Below are 24,651 nucleotides of genomic sequence, written 5' to 3'. Positions count from 1 at the left end.
ACTGCTACTTTACTACTCACTTTCACTAACAGTACTGCTACTTTACTCACCACTTTACCAAGAGCACTGCTACTTCCATTACTACCAGTACTTCTACTAATAGCACTGCTACTTTACTCACTACTTTACTAATAGTACTGCTACTTTACTCACTACTTCTACTAATAGTAATGCTAGCATTTTACTCACTACTTTTACTAAGAGTACTGTTACTTCTACTCACCACCAGCACTCTTTACTAATAGCACTGCTACTTTACTACTAATTTCACTAATAGTAATTACACTTTACTCACTACTTTTTACTCAAATTTTACTAACTTTTACTACTACTTTTACTAACAGTACTGCATCATTTTACTTTCAATAGTACACTGCACTACTACTTTTACTAATTAGTATTCACTGCTACTTTACTTCACTACTTTTACTACAAGAGTACTGCTACTTAATTTCACTTTACACACTTTTACTGATAGCAATTGCACTGCACTACTACTAGCATGTTTTACTAAGCACTGCTACTTTTACTTCTACTACTTTTTACTAATAGTAATTGCTACTTTACTTTCTACTTTTACTAATAGTACTGCTATACTTTTACTACTACTCTTTTAGCAATAGTACTGCTACTCTTACTCTACCACCAGTAACTGCTTACTAAGAGCACTGCTACTTTTACTACTACTTCTTACTAATAGTACTGCTACTTTTTACTCACTACTTTTACTAATAGTAATTGCCACTTTTACACACTTTTACTAACAGTAATTGCTACTTTTACTACTACTACTAGCTCAGTACAACACTTTTTACTAAGTTCACTGCTTATTTTACTACTAATTTCTACTAATAGTAATTGCTACTTTATCACTTTACTTTTACTAACAGTACTTACACTTTACTTACTACTAGTCCGTTTACTAACAGTACTGCTACTTTATTTCACTAATTTAGACTTACATTAACTTACTTACTTACATCATACTACTACTTTTTACTAACAGTATTGTACTTTTATTACTATTTTATTTAGCTAATAGTACTGCTACTCTTACTACCACCAAAGTAATGTTTACTAAGAGTAACTGCTACTTTCTACTACTACTTTTACTAATAGTACTGCTAATTTTATTTTACTACTTTTTACTTAATAGTACTGCTACTTTTACTACTACTTTTACTAATAGTAATTTACACTCTAATTACTCACCAGCATGCTTTACTAAGAGCACTGCTACTTTTACTACCACTTCCCACTAATAGTACCAAGCATTTTACTACCACTTTTACTAATAGTACTGCCACTTTCACTACTATATTTCTTTTTACTAACAGTAATTCAGCTCACTTGCACTACTACTTTTACTCAATTAGTACTGCATTTTACTACTACTTTTACTAATAGTACTGCTACTTTCCACTACTACTTTTACTAACAGTACTGCATTTTACTACTACTTTACTACTACTACACTGCTACTTTTTACTACTGCACTTACTACTTTTACTAATAGTACTGCTACTGTTTACTACTACTCTTTTACTCAAAACTAAGAGCACTGCTACTTTACTTACTCTACTATTACTTTCAATACTACTAATAGTACTGCTACTACTTACACTACCACCAGTAATGTTTACTCTACATTTTAACTGCTACACTTTAATAGTACTGCCACTACTACTAATAGTACTGCTACTTTACTCACCACTTACTTACTAATAGTACTGCTACTTCTACTCATCACTTTTACTAATAGTTTCACTAAGAGTACTGCTACTCACCACTACCACCAGCACTTTTACTAACAGCACTGCCTCTTTACTTCACTACACTGCTATCTCTACTACTCTTAATTAGCACTAATACCATCAATACTGCCACTTTACTCACCACTTTAATAACTTTCTACTAATAGTACTGCTACTTTTTACTCACTACTCACTACTTTTACTAACAGTACTTGCTACTACTACTATTACTTTTTACTAAGAGCACTGCTACTTTTTTACTACTACTTCTTTTTACTAATCAGTACTACTGCTACTTTTACTACTACTTTTACTAATAGCACTGCTACTTTTACTACTACTTTTACTAACAGCATTGCCACTTTACTACTACTACTACTTTTACTAATAGTAATTGCTACTTTGCTATTGCTCTTACAGGTACTACTACTTTACTAATAGTACTGCTTACTTTACTACTACTACTTCTACTAATAGTAATTGCTACTTTTACTCACTACTTTTATTTTTATTAATAGTACTGCTACTTTACTACTACTTTTACTAAGCTAGTACTGCTACTTTACTACTACTTTTACTAATAGTACTGCTACTTTACTACCACTACTTTTACTAATAGTACTGCTACTTTACTACTACTTTTACTAACAGTACTGCTACTTTACTACTACTTTTACTAACAGTACTGCTACTTTACTACTACTACTACTTTTACTAATAGTACTGCTACTTTACTACTACTTTTACTAACAGTACTGCTACTTTACTACTACTTTTACTAATAGTACTGCTACTTTACTACTACTTTTACTAATAGTACTGCTACTACTTTTACTAATAGCACACTACTACTACTACTTTTACTAATAGCACTGCTACTTTACTACTACTTTTACTAATAGTACTGCTACTTTTACTACCACTTTTTACTAATAGTACTGCTACTTTACTCACTACTTTTACTAATAGTAATGCTACTTTACTACTACTACTTGCTACTAACTTAGCACTACTACTTTTACTACTACTTTTCTTAATTAATACTGCTTACTTTACTCACTACTTTTACTAATAGTACTGCTACTGCACTACTACCAGTACGTTTACTAAGAGTACTGCTACTCCTACTGCTTCTAGAACATTTTACTACTAACAGTACTGCTAGTACTTTACTCTACTACCAGTACTACTTTTACTGCTACTTTACTACTACTTTTACTAATAGTACTGCTACTACTTCTACTTTTACCAGTACTACTTTTACTAGCAATAGCACTGCTACTCTACTACTACTCACTACACTCACTAGTACTGCTACTTTACTACTACTACTTTACTAATACTGCTACTGCTACTTTACTACTACTTTTACTAACAGTACTGCTACTTTACTACTCACTTTTACTAATAGTACTGCTACTTTTACTCTACTACTTTTACTAATAGTACTACATTACTCTTTACTCACTACCAGCACTTTTACTAAGAGCACTGCTACTTTACTTACTACTTTTACTAATAGTACTAAGCACTGCACTACTACTAGTACGTTTACTAACAGTACTGCTACTTCCTCTGCTTCTAGAACTTTTACTAACAGTACTGCTACTTTACTACTACTTTTACTAATAGTACTGCTACTTTACTCACTACACTAGTATGTTTACTAACAGTACTGCTACTTTACTACTCTTTTACTAATAGTAAACTGCTACTGCACTGCTACTACTAGTACTTTTACTAATAGTACTGCTACTTTACTACTACTTTTACTAACAGTACTGCTACTTTACTACTAAATTTACTAACAGTACTGCTACTTTACTACTACTTTTACTCATAGTACTGCTACTTTACTACTACTAGTACGTTTACTAACAGTACTGCTACTTTACTACTACTTTTACTAGTAGTACTGCTACTTTACTACTACTTTTACTAACTGACTGACTGACTGAGTTTGGTTTTACGCCGCTTTTAGCAATATTCCAGCAACATCAATGCATGTGGACACCAGAAATGGGCTTTCACACATTGTACCCATGTGGGATTCAACTCCTGGTCTTCGGTGTGACGAGCCAACGCTTTAACCACTAGGCTACCCCACCGCCCTACTTTTACTAACAGTACTGCTACTTTACTACTACTTTTACTAATAGTACTGCTACTTTACTACTACTAGTACTTTTACTAAGAGTACTACTACTTTTACTGATAGTACCGCTACGTTACTACTACTACTACTCCTTTTTCTAAGAGTGCCGCTACTTTACTACTACTACTAACTACTACTACTACTACTTTTCTAAGAGTAACGCTTTACTACTGCTACTACTTTACTAACAGTACTAAGAGTACTACTCACTTGTACTTTACTAAGAGTACTGTTGCTTTACTACTACTTTTACTAAGAGTACTGCTACTTTACTACTACTTTTACTAATAGTACTGCTACTTTACTACTACCAGTACGTTTACTAAGAGCACTGCTACTTTACTACTACTTTTACTAATAGTACTGCTACTGCACTACTACCAGTACGTTTACTAACAGTACTGCTACTTCCTCTGCTTCTAGAACTTTTACTAACAGTACTGCTACTTTACTACTACTTTTACTAATAGTACTGCTACTTTACTCACTACTAGTATGTTTACTAACAGTACTGCTACTTTACTACTACTTTTACTAATAGTACTGCTACTGTACTACTACTAGTACTTTTACTAATAGTACTGCTACTTTACTCACTACTTTTACTAACAGTACTGCTACTTTACTACTAAATTTACTAACAGTACTGCTACTTTACTACTACTTTTACTCATAGTACTGCTACTTTACTACTACTAGTACGTTTACTAACAGTACTGCTACTTTACTACTACTTTTACTAGTAGTACTGCTACTTTACTACTACTTTTACTAACTGACTGACTGACTGAGTTTGGTTTTACGCCGCTTTTAGCAATATTCCAGCAACATCACGGCGGTGGACACCAGAAATGGGCTTCACACATTGTACCCATGTGGGGATTCGAACCCGGGTCTTCGGTGTGACGAGCTCAACGCTTTTACTAAATTACTGCCACCCCACTACCCCTACTTTTACTAACAGTACTGCTACTTTACTACTACTTTTACTAATAGTACTGCTACTTTACTACTACTAGTACTTTTACTAAGAGTACTACTACTTTTACTGATAGTACCGCTACGTTACTACTACTACTACTCCTTTTTCTAAGAGTGCCGCTACTTTACTACTACTACTAACCACTACTACTACTACTTTTTACTAAGAGTACCGCTTCTTTACCACTGCTACTACCACTTTTACTAATAGCACTACTACTTGTACTTCTTTTACTAAGAGTACTGTTGCTTTCACTACTGAGTACCGCTTACTTTTTCTACTGCTACTTTACTACTACTTTTACTAAGAGTACTGCTGCTTTACTACTACTACCAAGACTACTACTTGCCTACTTTTACTAAGAGTATTGCTACTTTACTACTACTTTTACTAAGAGTATTGCTACTTCACTACTACTTTTACTAAGAGTACTGCTACTTTACTACTACTACTTTACTGTAAGTACTTTCACTTTACTGTTACTTCTAGTAGTCTTTACTTTTAACTACTACGAGTACTTTATTTTTACTGCTAGTAGTTTATTACTTTACTACTACTACCAGTGCTACCACTTTTACTACTACTACTTTACTGCTAGTAGTGTTATTGCTACTACTACTACTACTTTTACTTTACTACTAGTACTGCTATTTTCACGCCATAAATACTCACTGTAAATGTACTCTGCACTTCGCTGTTCAGTCGTTTGTTAACTTTTAAAGATCCGGTAGACTTGTCCAGTCTGAAGTGCTGTTTGGTGGTATCTGGGGTGTCGACAGTCACATTGAACTCCACTCTACCATTGTAAACCTTGTCTCTATCCGCATCGGTAGCGAAAAACTGGAAGATCTGTGAACCCACTCGGGAACACTGAAAAGACAGTTGTTATGTACAGATACTAACTGAGTAAGCCATAGGCCATTTAGTTGAATTAAGCTGGCCATTTGCGAATGATATATTTGGACAAGGCCAAACAGTCACTGAAGAGATCAGGCATTATGGACACGATGAAACGAACTTTCAAACAGCCAACAGGAGTTTGAGGCATTTCAGAGCCCGGACCATCAGAAATGTATATATCGCGATTGCAGCAGTTATTAATGTTCAATGAGTTACTTTATATATGTACATTTCAGTTGCACAAGTTAAAAGCAAGAGTTTAGAAACTGTCTGTGAATTTGTTGGGTTTAGCGTCATCTGTCAGCTTATGTGGGAAAAGTCTAAAGTGATACAGAACTCTAAAGGACTGACTGACTGACTGAGTTTAGTTTTACGCCGCTTATAGCAATATTCCAGCAATATCACGGCCGGGGACACCAGAAATGGGCTTAACACATTGTGCCCATGTGGGGAATCGAACCCGGGTCTTCGGCGTGACGAGCCAATGCTTTAACCACTATGCTACCCCGCCACCCCGATTTCTAAAGGAGTGAGTTAACCCTGCTTTGAACAATATTCCGCACAATTGCGCAGAACGAGGCTCATGATGCTTATTACTGGAGCGTCTCGTCCAGACTCGATTACAGAGCGCCGCTAAACAGTTGGAATATTGCTGAGTGCGGCGTTAAGCAACAAACAAACAACATTTCGTGGCGTGTCTGCTAATGTAAGGGGAGAGCATTAAAACACCCACGTGCACGGGCATGGTGGACACAAACCTTGAAATATCATCGCGGTGAACGGGATTCGAACTCGATCATAGTTACATAGCCTCAACACAACGCCTTAGATAAAGGCGTCGCTTGCTTCATAGTAGAAAGTTATTTTAGGGAAACCAAGGACAGTCAGTATGACTTTGACAAACTAACAACCACGTGACGTGGGAGTAGATCGGACCTGAACAAGTTTTTGCTCTTAGCCCTGAAAAACTGCAGGCCCTAAGGACCAAGAACCATGAAAAGTTGTGAGTCCTGATCAGAATGTGTAGCCCCTATATTTTAATTGGGGATAAAAAAGCTGTGGACCATAAGGACCTGCAGAAAACAAAAGCTGTGGGTCCAGGTGGTTTACAGTCGGCTTCGATCGACGTTAATTTCGAAAGATGATTGAACCCACATTATGGATACAGGAATTTCGAAGGAACAGATCTAGAGTAGTGTACAGCGCATTACAGCATTTCAATGAAACAGTATTCTAACGTACCTCTGGTATTGGGGGTATATCGGTGACGTTGACAAAGACGGGCTTGTTGAGGTTCTCGTCCAATACGGTAATTGTCACAGTGGCGTTGCCAGTGAGGTTTCCAATCCCCTCGTCGGTGGCCACGACCGTCAGAGTGTAGGTATCGGCAAGCCCTAACAGGTCCTTCGCTGCTGTGATAGCGCCTGTGATGGCATCAATAGTGAATAAGACAGAGGAGTTGACCGTCTCGTCTTGAAGAGAGTACCACACTTTGCCATTGTTGCCAATATCCTTGTCAGTTGCATGTACTGTCAGTATTGCGTCACCTTGATTGGTTTTCTCAGAAATTAGATGTTGGTGGTAGTCGGTATCAAATTGGGGACTGTTGTCATTAACGTCGGTTACATCAATGGTGATGGTTGTCCGTTTTAACCTCGGTGTTTCGAAGACCGGGTTATCCCGAGCTGTAATGGTGAGACTGTATGTGCTGACGTACTCGCGGTCCAACAATCCTTCTAAGATGATATAACCCTGTTGGACAGAGAATCCGAGAAAGACACATTAAAAAGTAGACAAAAAAAAAGATATCTGGTCATTTCGGAATCATTGTATAGCCACAATAAATCCACATCAGATGATAATGATATCCCATCATACACAACAGCCGTTCCAACCTTTCATCACATTATGTACTTTGCGAGATGGTGCTTTTACGACATTTTAAGCAACAGCCGAGCCTTATCACTGCGGGTACATGCTCCTGTTGTGATTTCAAGTGCTCAAAGATTTCTTTAGTGTTACAAAATTCAAGGATTTGCAAGATTTTCTCATTGTTTTGTGTGAAGAACATTTCCAAACACGACGCATCAGTGACAGAAGTTTATCCGATGCAATTCCCTATTTTTATCTATATGATATAATGCCTGTTCAGGTTAATAATTGACCTGGCATACGTTTGTTGTGGGTAGGAATACGCTTGACATTTTGGTAATATCTGGTATCATCAGATTCTAAAACTAAGAATGCTGCGTTATCAAGTAAGTGACCAAACATCTTTCTAATTGTAATGAAGAAGTTGTTCGTCATCAGATCGTATCCTTACTTGTACTCCAACTTTTAAATGAATGTTACAAGATTTGATTCTGTAACATGGGCTTGTTACATGATAGAGTCGGAATCTTACAGAGGAATCTTCTTACTCTTCAAATTATTTCTGAATATGAAAATAGTTTCATAATATATTCTGTATATTCAAATTGATGAATAAAATATCTCGTATTGAGATCTTGGGAGTGTCCCCGCAAAGGCAGCAGTGTAAACACTTCAATCATGTAATGACTGAGTTTGGTTTTACGCCGCTTTTAGCAATATTCCAGCAACATCACGGCGGGGGACACCAGAAATGGGCTTCACACATTGTGCCCATGTGGGGATTCGAACCCGGGTCTTCGGCGTGACGAGCCAACGCTTTAACCATTAGGCTACCCCACCGCCCCCTCAATCATGTAATGAAAATACATTGACAATAACTAGTACAATACTCATAATAATCATCATGATCGGTATTAATAACACCAATATTGACACAACAAGATGCTGAAACCTGTGATAGAGTTACGTGGATACATTTCATTTCTAAGCTTGTCCAAACCGTTACATCTTTGGAAATAGTGCCGACGCGATTAGTGATTAGATACATTCAGCGTAGTAGGGCCCATCTTTTGGATATGGTTCTATCTTCTAGGAAAATAAATCTCCAACATTGGACTTAGTGATTAGGACTTACATATCTCCTAAGCGGAGTAGGGCCACGGTAGAAAATGTATTTTTACGTGTTACTATATCTCCTACGTAGTACTTAATATCTCCTACGTAGGAGATAGGACTTAGTATTCCTACGTAGGAGATAGTAAGTCCTACGTAGGTGATACTTAGTAAGTACTACGTAGGACTTAGATCTCCTACGTAGGACTTAATATGTCCTACGTAGGAGATAATATCTCCTACGTAGGAGATACTTAGTCCTACGTAGGAGATAGTATGTCCAACTTAGGAGATACTAAGTCCTACGTAGGAGATACTAAGTCCTACGTAGGAGATATTAAGTCCTACGTAGGAGATAGTGACCCCCCAAACATTTTCACCGTGGCCCTACTACGCTTCCGTAGATACATGTATCACAATTATACAATGTAAAAGAAGTTAACAAATCCAACACCAGACTCCATGACAGATTAATCATTAAAATATGCTCGAATCAGATGTTCTTTACATCTGTGTTTAGTATTTAGCTACTCACGGTAATGCTATCCATTCTGAAAAGTCCCCCTTTGTCATCCCCCAATAGATAGGTAACGTTGGCGTTGTGACCTTCATCTTTGTCTGTGGCTGTAACTGTGGCTACCACCGTTCCATTGGTGCTGTCTTCAGATACGTAGAAACTGTAGGTCGGCATGGAAAACTGAGGGTCGTTGTCGTTGGTGTCGAGAACCACGATGTTGATGGTAGATGAGGATGTCAGAGGTGGAGAACCGTCGTCGGTGGCAGAGATTATGAAGTTTACTGTCGTTGCGGTTTCACGGTCAAGCTTTTTAGCCAGTGAAATGCGACCTGTAATTATGATAGTACTTTGCGTATATGATCGTTTGTTGTTTAACGCCCTCAGCAAATTCAAGCTGTATGGCGGTGGTATGTGAATAATCGTGTCTGGACCAGACAACCCAGTGATCAGCAGCATGAGCATCGATCTACGCAGTTAGGATACGATTACATGTATCAGCCAAGTCAGTGAGCCTGACCACCCGATCCCGTTAGTCGCGTCTTACAAGCATGGTTTGCTGAAGGCCAATTCAGAGGTCTCGAGTATTGGAGATCATGTAACGGAATTGTCCCTTTTGGCGAATCTAAACAACCGTTATCCCACCTTAGCAATGGTTAATTACTTTGTCACAGGTTCCTAAAGATTGTCAAGTTCCAAAGGTCATATAGCCCTGTGAATATACCTCTATTAGCATTACTGTTACGTAACTCGTTATAAATGAGGCTCTAAGCCATCAATGAAGCCCCGTACATCTATCATTGTTCACCATTGGCGGATCCAGAGGGTGGGGGTGGGGGTGTTTAAAACCCTCTGACCCCCAAAAAAAAATAAAATAAAATAAAATAAAAAATAATAATAAAATAATAATAAAAAAAAATAAAAAAATAAATAAATAAAAAAATCAAAAAGAATCCTGGATCCGCCCATGTTCACTGACCCCGCATTGCTGCTACAATGGATGTTAACGGTTACAATGTGCACACTGCACGAACCTGTAGCTCACCTACACCCATTTTTAATGTTTACAAGTTAACGTTGTGATTTATGGGTGGAACCGAAACCACTCTGATATATGTCTGAAGACACGTCGCCATGTAACGAGTCAAGAGAGTCTCTTTCAAGACTGCATGGTTCTGATATGTTGGTTTACTTCACCGAGTGATTTCTGAGATAGTTTTCTTAGTGTTTAATATGAAGCTGTTGTTCTGAAACCGTAGGTATGCATTGCCAACTGGTTATCGACAGCCATGTTATATGTATCGATGAATATGCTATCGATAGATCATTACTTTCAGATGCAAAGTTTTTCTGTGAAAGACGTGTACATTTAAATATCAGCTATGGAAGTCTAATTAGATACCTGATTCTCACAAATCAAATTCAAGCTTTCTTCTACGTCATGGTACTACCATATATGGTAAAAATAAATCGTTAAAGGTTTGCTGGCATTCTAGAAATTGGTGAGTGAAAAGAAAACGTTCATTTTTTGTGGACAAGTTATTATTATTCCTTTTCAGAAGTCTTCCTTGTGGTACTCTACTATTTTCTAACCGAAAGCACGTCTAATGGCCTTGCAAAAAGTTTTAAAACTATTTTTTAAAACAACAAGCTTTTGTTGGTGTGGTATGCAGTGGTGAGCGGATTACCTCCCTTTCCTGCAATCCCCTAGCTTGGGTTTACCCTTCATGTCCAGCAACGTCCTCTTTATCTCGGTCATCTCTGGCAGCTTTGCATCCAACCGAATCTGAGATTCTGGGATGGTTGAGACCAACCCATATAAAATATCTGTCTGTCACTCTCATTTAAAATTGGAGTTTTCAGTCATTCGAAAAGCAAACCTAGTTATTTAATTCAACTAGATTTTGATGTAAAAGCTGGAAAAGTTAAGGTGGGCTCAGGCTTAAATTCAATAAATATTCATTTACATACCTTTCTTTGTGATGTTAAAATCTACGGAAGTGGTTGAGAAAGTCACTGTTTGTCTCAGGTCTCTGTCGGTGGCTTCGAGAGTTTTTATGACTGTCCCTACCGGCGTCCCTTCTGACACGTTCACTGCGATGTTGCTGCCCTGCACTATCTCAGGGAAGTTGTCGTTGATGTCCACGATGGTCACAGAAACTGAAGCTATGTGTATAAAAGATGATACATGTCATCATTTTCATGTATATGATATGATTTATTAATATCAGCATTAACGATGTATCTTTACAAAGTTGACCCAAGGTTCCATAGACAACGTGAATGTTATCATGGCGGAAGTGTATTGTGTTTGTTCCGTAGTTTATTTTGTTTTAAATTGCCGAAAACTCATATCTGACCCAAAGCAACTAACATTCAACGGGTGACTGTTATTTAAGGCCGCAGTCGTGTATAAGTGACTGACAACATGAGCAACGCCTCCCGTGGCGCACTGCATCTGTCTTCCTTACCTGCAGGTTTGACACTCAGTACCAGCCTACACTACGTGGTGCGAGATTATGCAGGGGTCCCCCCTACCTGCAAGTGTAAGGTTTTGCATCTGTCGTCCCTATCTCAAGTGCGAGACTTCACCAATCTTCCCCCCACCTGCCATGTTTGCCCCTCACCTCCGTCACACTAGACGACAGTGATGGAGACCCGCCATCTGTCGCCACCACCAATTCCCAACACTACTTTCGACCACATTCCAGTTGTATGACGGCGGGTCAGCTTAATGAGGGAGAAAAGCCGGAGACGGTGTGAACATCGTGGTGGTGCGTGGCCCTGTGCATAGAGCTCAGGTCACAAATCAGGTGAAGTTAAGCAACCTTGGTCGCGGAGAGTCCTTGGATGGGTGACCGTGTGTAACAGCTTGACTCCGTAGAGTTTCTTGGACTTCAGTCCTGCCCACAACGAAGCACATGTGATACATGTCGTCTCACCTTAGGCAACTAATTTTGTTCAAACTTGCCACTGTTCACCCAGCAGAAAATGGGTACCCGGTGACTATTAACCTTCCAGCGCCTCACAGGCAGCTTTGGTTATCAGGGGTAATCATAATCAGATTGGAGCCCTTTGAGCGTGCATCTCCGTAGTGTGGAATTCAGCGCATTACAAATGTCATTATTATTATTATCCGACAGATTTAAGTACTCTCTTGCCTCAAATAAATATTTCCTAATTCACGATTTTTCCTTTCACAGGGTAAACTCAGTCCAGATCTCAAGCTCTTTAATCCCTACCCCGTTCAGTAGAAATTGACTAACCTGTAGCAGTTTGTTTATCGATGTGTTCCTCTGCTTTAAGGTCTCGTACTTGGACCATGATCGTGATGGACTCAGCCGTCTCCCTGTCTATCACAGCTGGTAGCGAGCACAAATCCCCCGTCGTTGCATTCACGCTGAACCAGTCCTGTTAGGAATATTTTTTGTTCAATGAATAACCAAGAAAAGGGATATAAAATATTGAATAGTTTTGTTACCTAGACCAAGCTGCAATGTATCACGCAGCCCATGACAGTGATATCTTAATATTCAAAAGTAAACTACAAACTACAATTCTCCCTGGAGAGACCACTATTCACATTGAAATCACTTCCAGTAAGATCACCAGTAAGAGTGAGTGAGTGAGTTTAGTTTTACGCCTCACCCAGCAATATTCCAGCTATATGGCGGTGGTCTATAAATCTGGACCAGACAACCCAGTGATGAACAGCATGAGCATCGATCTACGCAAGTGGGATACGATGACATGTGTCAACCTAGTCAGCGAGCCTGACCACCCAATCCCGTTGGAAGCGTATTTGTGCCACATTCAACAAAAGTATCATCGACGTAGATGAAAATGTCATCTACGTTGATATACGTTCAGACTGACTGACTGAGTTTGGTTTTACGCCGCTTTTAGCAATATTCCAGCAACATCACGGCGGGGACACCAGAAATGGGCTTCACACATTGTACCCATGTGGGGATTCGAACCCGGGTCTTCGGCGTGACGAGCCAACGCTTTAACCACTAGGCTACCCCACCGCTCCCTTTACGTTCAGAAGATGATTTTAATGAGTTCAGAGTTTGGCAATAGTAGTTTTCTATATCGGAACTGAAGTAAACATTTATCGAGGACATTTATGCCCAAAATATTCATTGCATATTCGGAGTACATGTAATTGGAGAAAGCAACACTCAAGTTGCACCACGCTCTGAAAATAATCGAATCTGGTCCAGACAGACCAGTGTTTGATACATGTATATGACAAATAATCCGTGACTTCCCCGAGCATGGCTACCCATCCATTCAGGTGATTATTACGATAAACATAGATAGTTGGGGACGTTCCTAACCCTGGAACCTGGATGGTAATTTTGTATGCATTTTGTTGTCTTTGACGTTAAATGACGGCAAATAACACACCAGGTGTTTGGTATGTGGTTCAGAGCATTGTCAAGCCACTCAGTAGAGGGTTAAACACCTTGGTCTTGAAATTAGCACTGGAAACAAGATGAGTGAGTGAGTTTTGTGTTACGTAATTTTTGGCATTATTCCAGAAATATCACGGCAGGGGAGCACGGGAAATGGGCTTCACACGTTGTATCTATGTGGGGAATCGAACCCGGGTCTTCAGTGGGACGAGCGAACACTTTAACCACACGGCTACCCCACCACCCTAAAGCAAGATGAACATTACCTTAACCAGTGAAATGTTGACATTGCCTCCTCTTTCGTCATAAGCAAGGCTTCTATCCCACAGGATGGTATAGTTCAGTAAACTGATCTCGTCCGGGTCAGTGGCATTGAAAGTAAAGGAGCAGATCCCTGTACTATTTTCCGTAAAACTTGCAGAGCTGCTATCCACGCTGAAAGCAGGTGGTTCGTCATTAACGTCCGTGATGTTGACAATCACGGTGGTGTTAGACGATAACGGAGGAGTGCCTTGGTCAATGGTGACAACGACGAGGCTATAGTTTGCTTCTCGCTCTCGGTCCAGCGCAGCTCCTGTTTGGACAGTGATTCTGCCCGTTCTTCCATTCACCCTGAAATTGTCCGAGCCACCAGAGTCTATGACGAACATTACTTGATTGTTGGGGTTTCCCCGTCCTCATCCGTCGCGGATACATTCAACACAAATGTACCTGAAACAAGACAAAGTCTTGTCACCATCCTTGTTTCTGCCAGTGTATATGTTTCGTTTGTTGTTAGACGCCGCTTTCAGCAATTGGATCTATTCCATGACAATTACATTTGCAAAATCTATAGTCGTTTGGCTCAAAAGCGGACCGATGAATTGCAATCTAACTCGAAAACTAATAAACATAAAATACTCAATGAAACGCTGATCATAATCAAAACATCATACCCACTCTGTGAGGTTTTTGCAGAATTTTTGTCCTAAAAATTGTTTCACAATCTATCATTAAAATATTGACACAGTTCACTATTTGTTACGAGGGAGGAGTGCAGAGAAAGGGACAGCCAGGTGATCGAGAACGGATGGAGACGGCACAGCACAGGTTAATGAATAAATAACTTTGTCTGTGAACGTGCTTCTCGAGCACCTGGCTGCCCCCTACTCTGCACTCCTCCCTCGTAACAAACAGTGAACTGCGTCAATATTTTAATGATAGTTTGTTAAACAACTTTATTATTTTTAGGACACAAATTCTGCAAAAACCTCACAGAGTGGGTATGATGTTTTGATTATGATCAGCGTTTCATTGAGTATGTTATGTTTATTAGTTTTGGAGTTAGATTGCAATTCATCGGTCCGATTTTGAGCCAAACGAACTGTAAGATCTAGATTCTTTGATAACTGGCGACTTAGATATCAAGATGTATCTTACGTCATACATAAATTTCGTTTTCTGATTGGCTGATCGCTCTTCTGTTGAATGTACCCCGCTTACAAGCCAGAAACATTTTCTATTTTACCCGCCGGGAATGCCGAACTGTGGGAATTCATTTGGTACTTCGTCTTAGTAATTCTTTATCTCGAATATCTGAGACACGTATGATGTACGGAAATTACCGATGTTTTGAGAAGGCAGATAATGTTTTTCTATGTTACCCGCTGGGAATGCCGAACTTCGGGCACAGGGAACATAAACAAACATAGAGGGTACATCAATCGATGTCCCCCTCGTGACCAGTACATAACCTATAATGTTTAACATCTCATATGAAATGATCATTGGTAATTATCAGCTGACAGGACATACCATCTGTGGCGTTTTCAGGAATTGAAGCCGTGTATGGTTCGTTTGTAAACAGAGGCGTGTTGTCATTTATGTCCTGTTAAAAGAGACGGGCATTATGAACATGACGTGAAAATACCAAGAAAAACCAAGAAATCATGGGATTGCTGGAGGGGTGTGGAAAGATCTCCATTTGGTTAAAACTATGTGGAGGGACCTCAGAACATCTCCATATATCATAAAACTCTCAGTTGTGACTCAGAACAATGACAGATAGCAATGGCATGATACTGACGAAATAACATAAAACTCTCAGTTGTTAATGGTTTCATGACACAATTTTCTAGGTTGGCCTGTTATTTTGAACATACGCCTTCTGTATCTGTAATCGATAGTGAGAACATCGTGGTGCTAGGATACCTGTACATGTGCATATAGTACTCCATTAGACTCCCTTACATGTACATTAAGAGGTATATAAAGTAATGCCAGAAATGCTTGGAAAATGCTTTTTGGCTTCAATATTAATATGATAAATTTGACACAAGATAAAAGCACATATATGATACATGTACGACTCTACCTAGTTGGATATTAAAGCTCAGATGAAAAAATGCACTTGAGGGGTGACTTCACAGGAGGAAATTTTGACGTTTTAACAACATTCGTAAATATTCTAAGTACAAACTGTAGTTTTGAATACAGACTATAATTATTCATATAGTCTCAACTAATTAACTTACACAAATGATTGTAAAAAGTTTTGTTTTTTCAACATCTATATGTGAAAAGATGGAACTCTTGTATTAGTTATATTCAAAATAATTACGTAAAAATGTCTTAATTCAAATCGCATAGATAATCTTGTTCACCCATAGAAGTTTCACTTCGTGTATGAGCATTGAACTGGCAACATGCGACTTGATATCCCTGCAGAACAATTAATTTCAAATTTATACAAGTATTTCATACTGGAGAAACAAAGGGTGAAACCTCTCGTTAGCTATGACAGGGTTTACTATAGAATGTGTAAAGCCCTTCATTTGACATATAGTCAGGTTTACAAAGTTGTAAACAAATCAGTTACCTCAGGGGTCGTGTCAAAATCAAAACCAGGTAGGAAACACAAAATGGATAATTGATAGGCTGTAATACGCTGTGCTTATAAACTTTATGAACGCAAAATCCCACCGACGTGTGGTAAAATACAAGATGAGATCAAAGATACAATAAATGTCCTGTTCTAATTGCGCTAGAGTCCTCTACCAGCAGTGATACTGACACTTGATATTTTGAGACGGTCCCTGACATGCACTGCCCGTGCGTTACATAATGCTGTCACCCTGTCTGCCTGCCAGCTGGGTCATAGTATACTAGTATTTTGTTTCTTAGAGGTGAGGTGAAATTGGGTTTAACGTCGTGCTTGATAATATTTCGCTCATATGACGACGTGCATGCGTGTGTATGTGTATGTGCGGCTGCTTGTACTAGCCCAGACTGAAGCTGGTTTTATAGTGCTAGCCCACTGAGATACCATGCCGCAGTGAAGCATGAATACCCAACTCAGACACATTATACTGACTCCGAGCCGACCAGTCCTTGATGTACCCATTAATGCCGAGCGCCAGGCAGGGACCAACAAGTACCATATTTTAACGTCTTTTGGTATGACGCGGTCGGGGATCGAACCCGCGACCTTCCGCTCTCCGGGCGGACGCTCTAAGCACTACACCACGGGGGCGGTCTTGTTTCTTAGAAGTGTTTCTACCATGGAATTTTTTCTAAGTTTTTCGATATTTTACGAGTAATCATTATGATTAGGGAATGGTACATCGTGTTTACTCATATGCCTTATTAGATCGAGGTGGTATGAATGATTATATATGAGTTTTAAATCTGAAATATCAAACATTATCAAATAATTGCCCAAAAGCATTTTCTAAGCATTTCTGGCCTTACTTTAGTAAGTGGTACTTGTAGATGTCGACTAACGTTCCTTCATGTGCTTAGCAGTCTTCCCTTCATATATACGTATGCCTGCACGTGTATAAAGACGAGATAAGTCTCCCCTTCTTCACATGTGGCACTCTGCATTAGACATCCCCGCCAGCACGTCTAAAATTCCGCATTTTTGTCCCCTACTTGTACGTGTATATCATTCCTGCAGGGGTGGAAATAACTTTAAAATTGCTAGTGTACTCCGGTACAGTGGCACATGTAAAATCACTTGCCCTGATAATTTTTCCACTATACCGGCCGTTTTCTTGTTGTTGTTTTAAATAAACAACATAATTAATATTGGAAAGTCAACTGGACACCAGTACAGTGTGATATACAAATTTGCTTGCCCGACAGAAAAAAACACTGGACTCGGACGTCGGGCAATGGGTTATTTCCACCCGTGATTCCTCCCTATATATATGTGTACAGCTGCGCATGTAAGGTGACCACATCAGTGTCAGCTATGTGAGATTCGATAATACTCGTTCTGCAATACCTGTGGCGCACTGCATCTGTCTTCATTACCTGCAGGTTTGACACTCATTACCAGCCTACACTACCTGGTGCGAGATTCTGCAGGAGTCTCCCCTACCTGCACGTGTAAGGTTTTGCATCTGTCGCCCCTATCTCACGTGCGAGACTTCACCAATCTCCTTCACCTGCCATGTTTGCCCCTCACCTCCACGTGTATGGTGACAGTCACATTTGACGACAATTGTGGATTTCCGCCATCTTTCGCCACCACCAGAAGGTGAAGGGTTCCATTCCTTGATTTGACGTCAGTAGCCTCATAGTCGATGGGACCGCTAGGTGTCAATTCCCCAGTTCCGTTGATGGAAAAGTTGTTGTTGAGGAAACTGGAGGGCGACTGAATGGTGTAAAACACTGCGGTGTTGTTTGTACCCTCGAGGTCAGCGTCTGTGGTCTGAAACAAAACATACCGGACACAATTACACGCGTTCCACATTAGAATATAGAAATCTGACGGCGTATTATTGTTCATATCCTGCCTCCCACAGATATCTGTAGGGTACAACTGTGTATACAACGAGAAGATGCTCCACACCAGAAAGATCGATTTTCTTGCTGTTGATCCCTGGATTGTCTGGTCCAGATCCGATTATTTACAGACCGCCGCCATAGAGCTAGAATATTGCTGAGTGCGGCGTAAAACTCAACTCACTCACTCACTCGTATTACAAACCACTTATTGGAAACGTATGCCACTCAACCGTAGAAAGAGACTTTAATCTAAATTCAAGCTAAATTTCCTGAATATATTGTGGAAACACATAAGCCCGAACCCCTTAAATCGGGGACCTCCTGGTAATTAAATGAGTACAAAGGGACATTACTCTAAACGCACACAGTCGTTAATCCGTGCTGACGGGACGACAAATACGTTACGTTAAAGATAAACGGGGCTTCAGTCTATTATTAGGTATAAGGGTTCAATGTAAATATACTAGTTCCCCGAAAAATGTTGCAAACTGTAATGACTGGTTAACGGAAGACAGACGTTTTTTACATTGTATATATAGAGATTACAAAACTAGTGGTTGTTGAATAGGGTGCTGAATATGGAAAATATTCCAACGATATATTTGTAAACGTTTAGATTTCGCTCGTGAATAAATCAAAACGTTAAAAAATATTGAAGTGTCACATTTTCCATATTTAACATTCAACATTTGTGACCTATTTATTACACACAGGACGGGAAAACAGAGTGATCCATGATAACAAATCAAACAGACAATGCCGGATGTAAACAAAACGAAAGGGAGATAACTCTGTCACAACTACTTTATAGATGAAAATAAACAATTGAAAATATTAAACTGAACAAACCCCCAATCCCCAGGAAACCGAAATTGCATTTTTAATTATCCGCAAATGTTTTGTTTGGTTGGCAGATTTTGTCACCAACTGCTTAAATGTAGTTAAAATGTTATTTTAAAATATCAAGATGGTAACAGAAAATTCAGCATTATGACATCACTATCGTCGAATAACCTAGTTTGGATACACAACACACTTTTGATAAAGTTTAACTGGTTACACAACATCTGTTTCAAGTATCTTACAAAGACATTCAGAACACGTGTAATAAATCGTACATATCAACCAGCGATTACCTTGATTTGCAAAGGTCGGTCAAAGTATAAATCCCCTTCTACGAGGTTTGCGCTGTATTCTACTCTAGTGAATACAGGAGGATTATCGTTTACATCCGTAACATTCACAGTAACAGGGACGGATGACCTTCGACCTCCCTTGTCCACAACCTCCACAGAAAGGCTGTAAGTAGGTTGTATCTCTCGGTCAAGGTTACTGCCAACAGCTACAAGCAATTTGCCCGTGACGTCGTCGAGGACAAAGCTGCATCAAATAAAATCCACAAGGTGTATAAGATTGTGTTACGCACGCTCGCACGTACTTATGATGTTTTATATAATTATGCATTTTGATGTTCACTGAAATGTATACTAGCGTCATAAAGAAACTGTGTACACAGAAAATATAAATATAGACACACAGTGTCTGTATACATAAATACAGGTGTGAACACAGCAAGTATAGAGACAATCAAACGCTCATGACGTCATCGTTACGGACACTGTTCATGTTCTTTTGACATGTTGTTGTGGTCCGATACTTCGGCTTATAAAGTGTCTACATCATTACGTTTTTGCTGTGTTGTATTCCAATTCTGAATGAAATTTCTGTGTGCACAGGTTCTTTTTGTGACGAGTATACATTGCTTATGTGAGACAACTTAAGGACCATTCTTTAACTATCGATTCGTTATTGATAATTGATGTAATAATATGTACTGCCGCGCTAGTGCATGCTCAAAGCTGATACAATTTAGACAGTTCATTTTTACTCCGGATAACCCATGTTGCCTTTGAGGCGCAAGGAGGTTATAGTCACATGACTTATCCTATCAGGTACCCATTTTCTGCTGGGTGAACAGAGGCAATTTTGAACAAACTGACTTGCCTAAGGTGATACCACAGTTGCTTTGTTGTTGGGCAGGACTGAAGTCCTAGAAACAGGAGTCAAGCTGCCGAACACGGTCACCCATCCAAGGCCTCGCCGCGCCCAGCGTTGCTTAACTTCAACTGATTTGTGACCTGAGATCTACGCACGGAACCACACAACACTACTAATGATGCTATAGTAGTGGCCCTTATTTCAGTATTACCCTGCACAAGTTAACGCGTGAGTATTGACGTGAATGTTAAAGTTGAGAGCAAAAGGATCACATCGTACACTCAAACTAGTAGCACTTACTTAGAGTGGGTCCCCAATAAACCGTAACTTTTCACATCAAATAGCGCGGAGTCGTTGTCATGAGCCTGAAAGTGAAGGAGAGATAAGAAATGGGTGGACGTCTAACAAAATTATAGGGAAAAGTGATAAAATGGCTAGGAGAGAGAGAGAGAGAGAGAGAGAGAGAGAGAGAGAGAGAGAGAGAGAGAGAGAGAGAGTGTGAGTGTGAGTGTGTGCGGGTTTGTTTGTGTGTTCGGAATTAATCTAAGACCAGCATAAATTATTGTTTAATCAAGTTGTAGAGTTCAAGGTCATGTGAAAATCCGTTTGGCATCATGAATGTTCCCTTACCCCTACTTGCAAGATTAAAGAACCGTTCGGTGCGTTTTCAGGCACACTGCCGGTGTAGGAGGGTCTGTCAAACACAGGATCGTTGTCGTTGGCATCGGTGATGTTCAACTGGATTGTCACAATGGAACTCCTGGGATGACGAACTTTGGTTTCGTTGGCCATTAGCTGTAATACATAATGCCAATTTGGTTACAGTGAACGTGAATGAGGTGTTTCGCCCGTGTTAGTTTTCAGTGATGTGTCCATCCTGCATATCTCAGTAAACCTTTATAAACACCTGGATCCATGGATCCGTATGTAGGTCACGGCACCTCTCTACATTTCCGAATGGTCTCATGGTTGTTTGTTGACAGTATAGAACCGATAATCCTTGCAGGAATAATATTTTCGATCTAATCATTCCCAGATAAGCAAACTATTACGACTGTCACAGCTGTGACAGCAAGGCATGGTTGTTCACTTGGTCTAGCCCAGTAGAGGCATATCTGGCGGTCGCGCAATTTGGAACCAGAACTGGTTCTTGAATATACGCAGGAAATCTGGTACCGGAAGTAAGCTGGGACACGTCTCGCATATCACAGGTTGGCGAAGGCAAAGGGAGCCTGGAACCACCTTAGTACCGGAAGTGGTTATTTCAGCCTGAAATACCTGCCCTTGATTTCCAATTGGAAATTTGATTGCCAACACCACCAGGTCTTACGTACCGATCAGAATGTGAGTTACAAACAGTTTCAATGTTGGGTTGGCCATATCAACAACATGGCGACCGGTTCCTTTGATTTTTAGTGAGTCATGCTGACGTTTGATTAGTCGGTATCACGTCAATGAAAAGCAAGGGCAGGTACTTGGCAATTGCAAGAACCACGGGATTGGATCAAAGAGTGAGTGCAGGTTTACCAAAATGCTTCTACTGGAGAGAGGAAGTCATGTGTCGCAAGAAATAAGTTTCAAACACTGTACCAAATGTATATTTTCGGCCTCGGTTGCGAGAAAACGCGTTCACGACAAAGTTTATAACCAACTTGATTATGCTACGAACATACTGTGGTGTGAATTTGGAACACGGCTCGTAATTGAGCCTAAAAACGGGTCAAATGAATCCTTCGCAATAAACCAGTAATCATGGAAGAAGTCAATTGGTTTCAACTCTGCTAAACACTGTTGCAATGTGTGTTGAACAAGTGAAAAATGAGTGAACGCTGAAAACACTGGCAACTTAACTGTACGACAGTGAATCCTCGAGACCAAAGATCGAGACAAGTAACAACAGTTTGTTACAATTCCTTTATCTAACATGCATGTCTGTCATAAACCAGCCCCCGCCGAGAAGCTACGGATGGACGGACGGACATACGGTCTCTGTGTATTCCCCGGCCCACTGCCTTGCAGGTAACTTACGTTTAAATATAAAATATATTTGAAAAGATGCTCGTCTTCATATTCACATGGTGACATTATATAAAGCCCATAATATTCTACGTGTTTTGGGGAGACAGAAACGTTCGTCTTAAGAATGCCGTTGGTGTTCTCTCGAAAGATTAATCAACAGGCGGCGTCACCAGAAGATGTTCCAGGTTGTTTGCATGCATGTCGTTTAGCAATAAGGGGTTGAACGGACATTGAGTCAAGTCTATTGGCTGTGTCTGAGCATGCACCCATGTTAAACTGAGTCATCAGTACAAGCAACCACACACACGCGTACATGCACGTCATTATGTACTAATTAATATTAAAATAACCTTTAGCAGACTAAATATACAATACTTAAGTTGAAAAAAAGAAACATAAAGAGATAGAGTTGCTGTCATAAATTATCACGTAACATTTGATCAATTATAGGTTCAAAATCTCGCAACTGACTGTAGCCAGCTGAAATTATAGAATACATCTCACGTTGTACTTTAATGACTGTAATTTCCGGCAAAGTTCAATGCGGTTGTTAAAGAGCCTTAATATACATGGGAGATACATATTCAAACATGAACTGATTGAAACTTTCATGACTCATTCTGTTTGTTCGTAGATTCATGCGGCCGTCAGTTATATTCCTTCCTTGCCATAGAGTCGTGTAAAAGACTAAGCCATGGTTCGTCTCATGATGACACATACGCCAAATAACAGCGTGAGTGAGTTGGATTTTACGCAGCTTTTAGCAACATTCCAGCAATATCATGGGGGCACCAGAAATGGGCTTACACACTGTGCTCATGCGGGAAATCGAACCCTGGCCTTCGATGTGACGAGCGAAGTTGAACGCTTCAACCACTAGGCTACCCCAACGCACCCCACAGTAACAGACCACACGATACCATGCTATGTTTTCTCTGAAGTTAAACATTGTCGTTAGAGACATATTCTGTAATCCAGATCCCAGAGGAATACATATTCTTGAATATTTTGGTTTCAAACAACACTGGGTGAGGACTGAGGTCACGTAGTTAGCTTTAACGTGCTATAATGTGGTGCGATGTTTCACTTACAGTAAGCGTCATCTTCTTAATTTGTTCATAATCCAGGCTTGACGAATTCTTCACCCTGACGAGGACAGTAGCTGTGGACCTTGCAACGCTGGGCACAACGTCGAAAATATCACCGTGGTTCAGGAGACTCAGTGAAAACTCGCTGTTAAGATCCTTTACAAAACAAAACATAATGTGAACATGATTAGTCATGATTGTTGTCTACGTTAAGTAGTAATCTTTGGATGCACACTTTAAGAAGACCCGTTATGAAACGGGTTAGAACTGGCCTGCGGCAACCCAGCGGGTTGTAAGAGACGACTAATAGGATCAGGTGGTCAGGCTCGCTGGTTTATGTCATATGTCATCGTAGGTCGATGATAATGATATTTATCAGTAAATTCTCTGATCCAGATTTTGTATTTACAGACTGCCGCCATATAGCTGGAATATTGCTGAGTGCGGCATTAACAAACAAACAAACAAACAAAAACTCGTAAGAAAAGCAGCTCATACTTATGGACACCTCACGACATGTGCAAGTTTATATTGGAGTGAGTGTAACACTATTAACATGAGCCTACACTTACATCGGTCACCACTGTCACACAACCATTACATAGGTCTCTCAAATTAATTCACTGCTAACAAAATTGATGTTTGAGTCACTTTAGTGGAGTGGGCAACAAACTATTAATATGCCCGAGCAACCTGCTGACCTTATCTTTGTCTTCCACGGTGATGGACGAAGGAGGCTGGAGAGTGAGGGGTATGCCGGGTTGAGAGTTTTCCTCTATAAATGCCGCATAAATATTCTTGTTAAATGTGGGGGTGTTGTCATCAACGTCGATCACCGACATCGTCAGTGTAGCTGTTGAGAAAATCAATTTTGCACAAGTTGTTTTTTATCGACGCCACGCACTGCCGATCATAGTTTCGTAGCTCCCAGTCATCATCTTTATGAAGAAAATCTTTCATACATTCGGGTATCTTTCCACAATTAAGAATAAACAGGTAGTGGTACAACTATCATGACATTCGAAATAGATTTCAAGAGCAATCTTTTTCTCATATGCATAT

The 24,651-nt window shown here is 39.7% G+C and overlaps 1 protein-coding gene across 1 annotated transcript in view; it reads right to left on the bottom strand.

The window, feature by feature from the left end:
- Positions 1 to 24,651, bottom strand: part of LOC124259851 (cadherin-23-like) — a 105,294-nt gene that overhangs the window by 19,488 nt on the left and 61,155 nt on the right. The window contains 14 exon segments of the mRNA XM_046694067.1: positions 5,564 to 5,761; positions 7,034 to 7,543; positions 9,312 to 9,622; positions 11,262 to 11,456; positions 12,557 to 12,701; positions 13,978 to 14,353; positions 14,356 to 14,422; positions 15,506 to 15,578; positions 18,162 to 18,407; positions 19,621 to 19,864; positions 20,783 to 20,847; positions 21,113 to 21,277; positions 23,593 to 23,745; positions 24,291 to 24,442. Coding sequence (XP_046550023.1) covers positions 5,564 to 5,761; positions 7,034 to 7,543; positions 9,312 to 9,622; positions 11,262 to 11,456; positions 12,557 to 12,701; positions 13,978 to 14,353; positions 14,356 to 14,422; positions 15,506 to 15,578; positions 18,162 to 18,407; positions 19,621 to 19,864; positions 20,783 to 20,847; positions 21,113 to 21,277; positions 23,593 to 23,745; positions 24,291 to 24,442 — 2,900 coding nt within the window.

This window comes from Haliotis rubra, unplaced genomic scaffold (assembly GCF_003918875.1).
Source record: "Haliotis rubra isolate DU_JTF1 unplaced genomic scaffold, ASM391887v1 Scf74, whole genome shotgun sequence".
In the NCBI taxonomy this organism is placed as follows: Eukaryota; Metazoa; Mollusca; class Gastropoda; order Lepetellida; family Haliotidae; genus Haliotis; species Haliotis rubra.
Note: the sequence above shows the minus strand (reverse complement) of the source record. Positions and strands in the feature narration are given on the sequence as shown.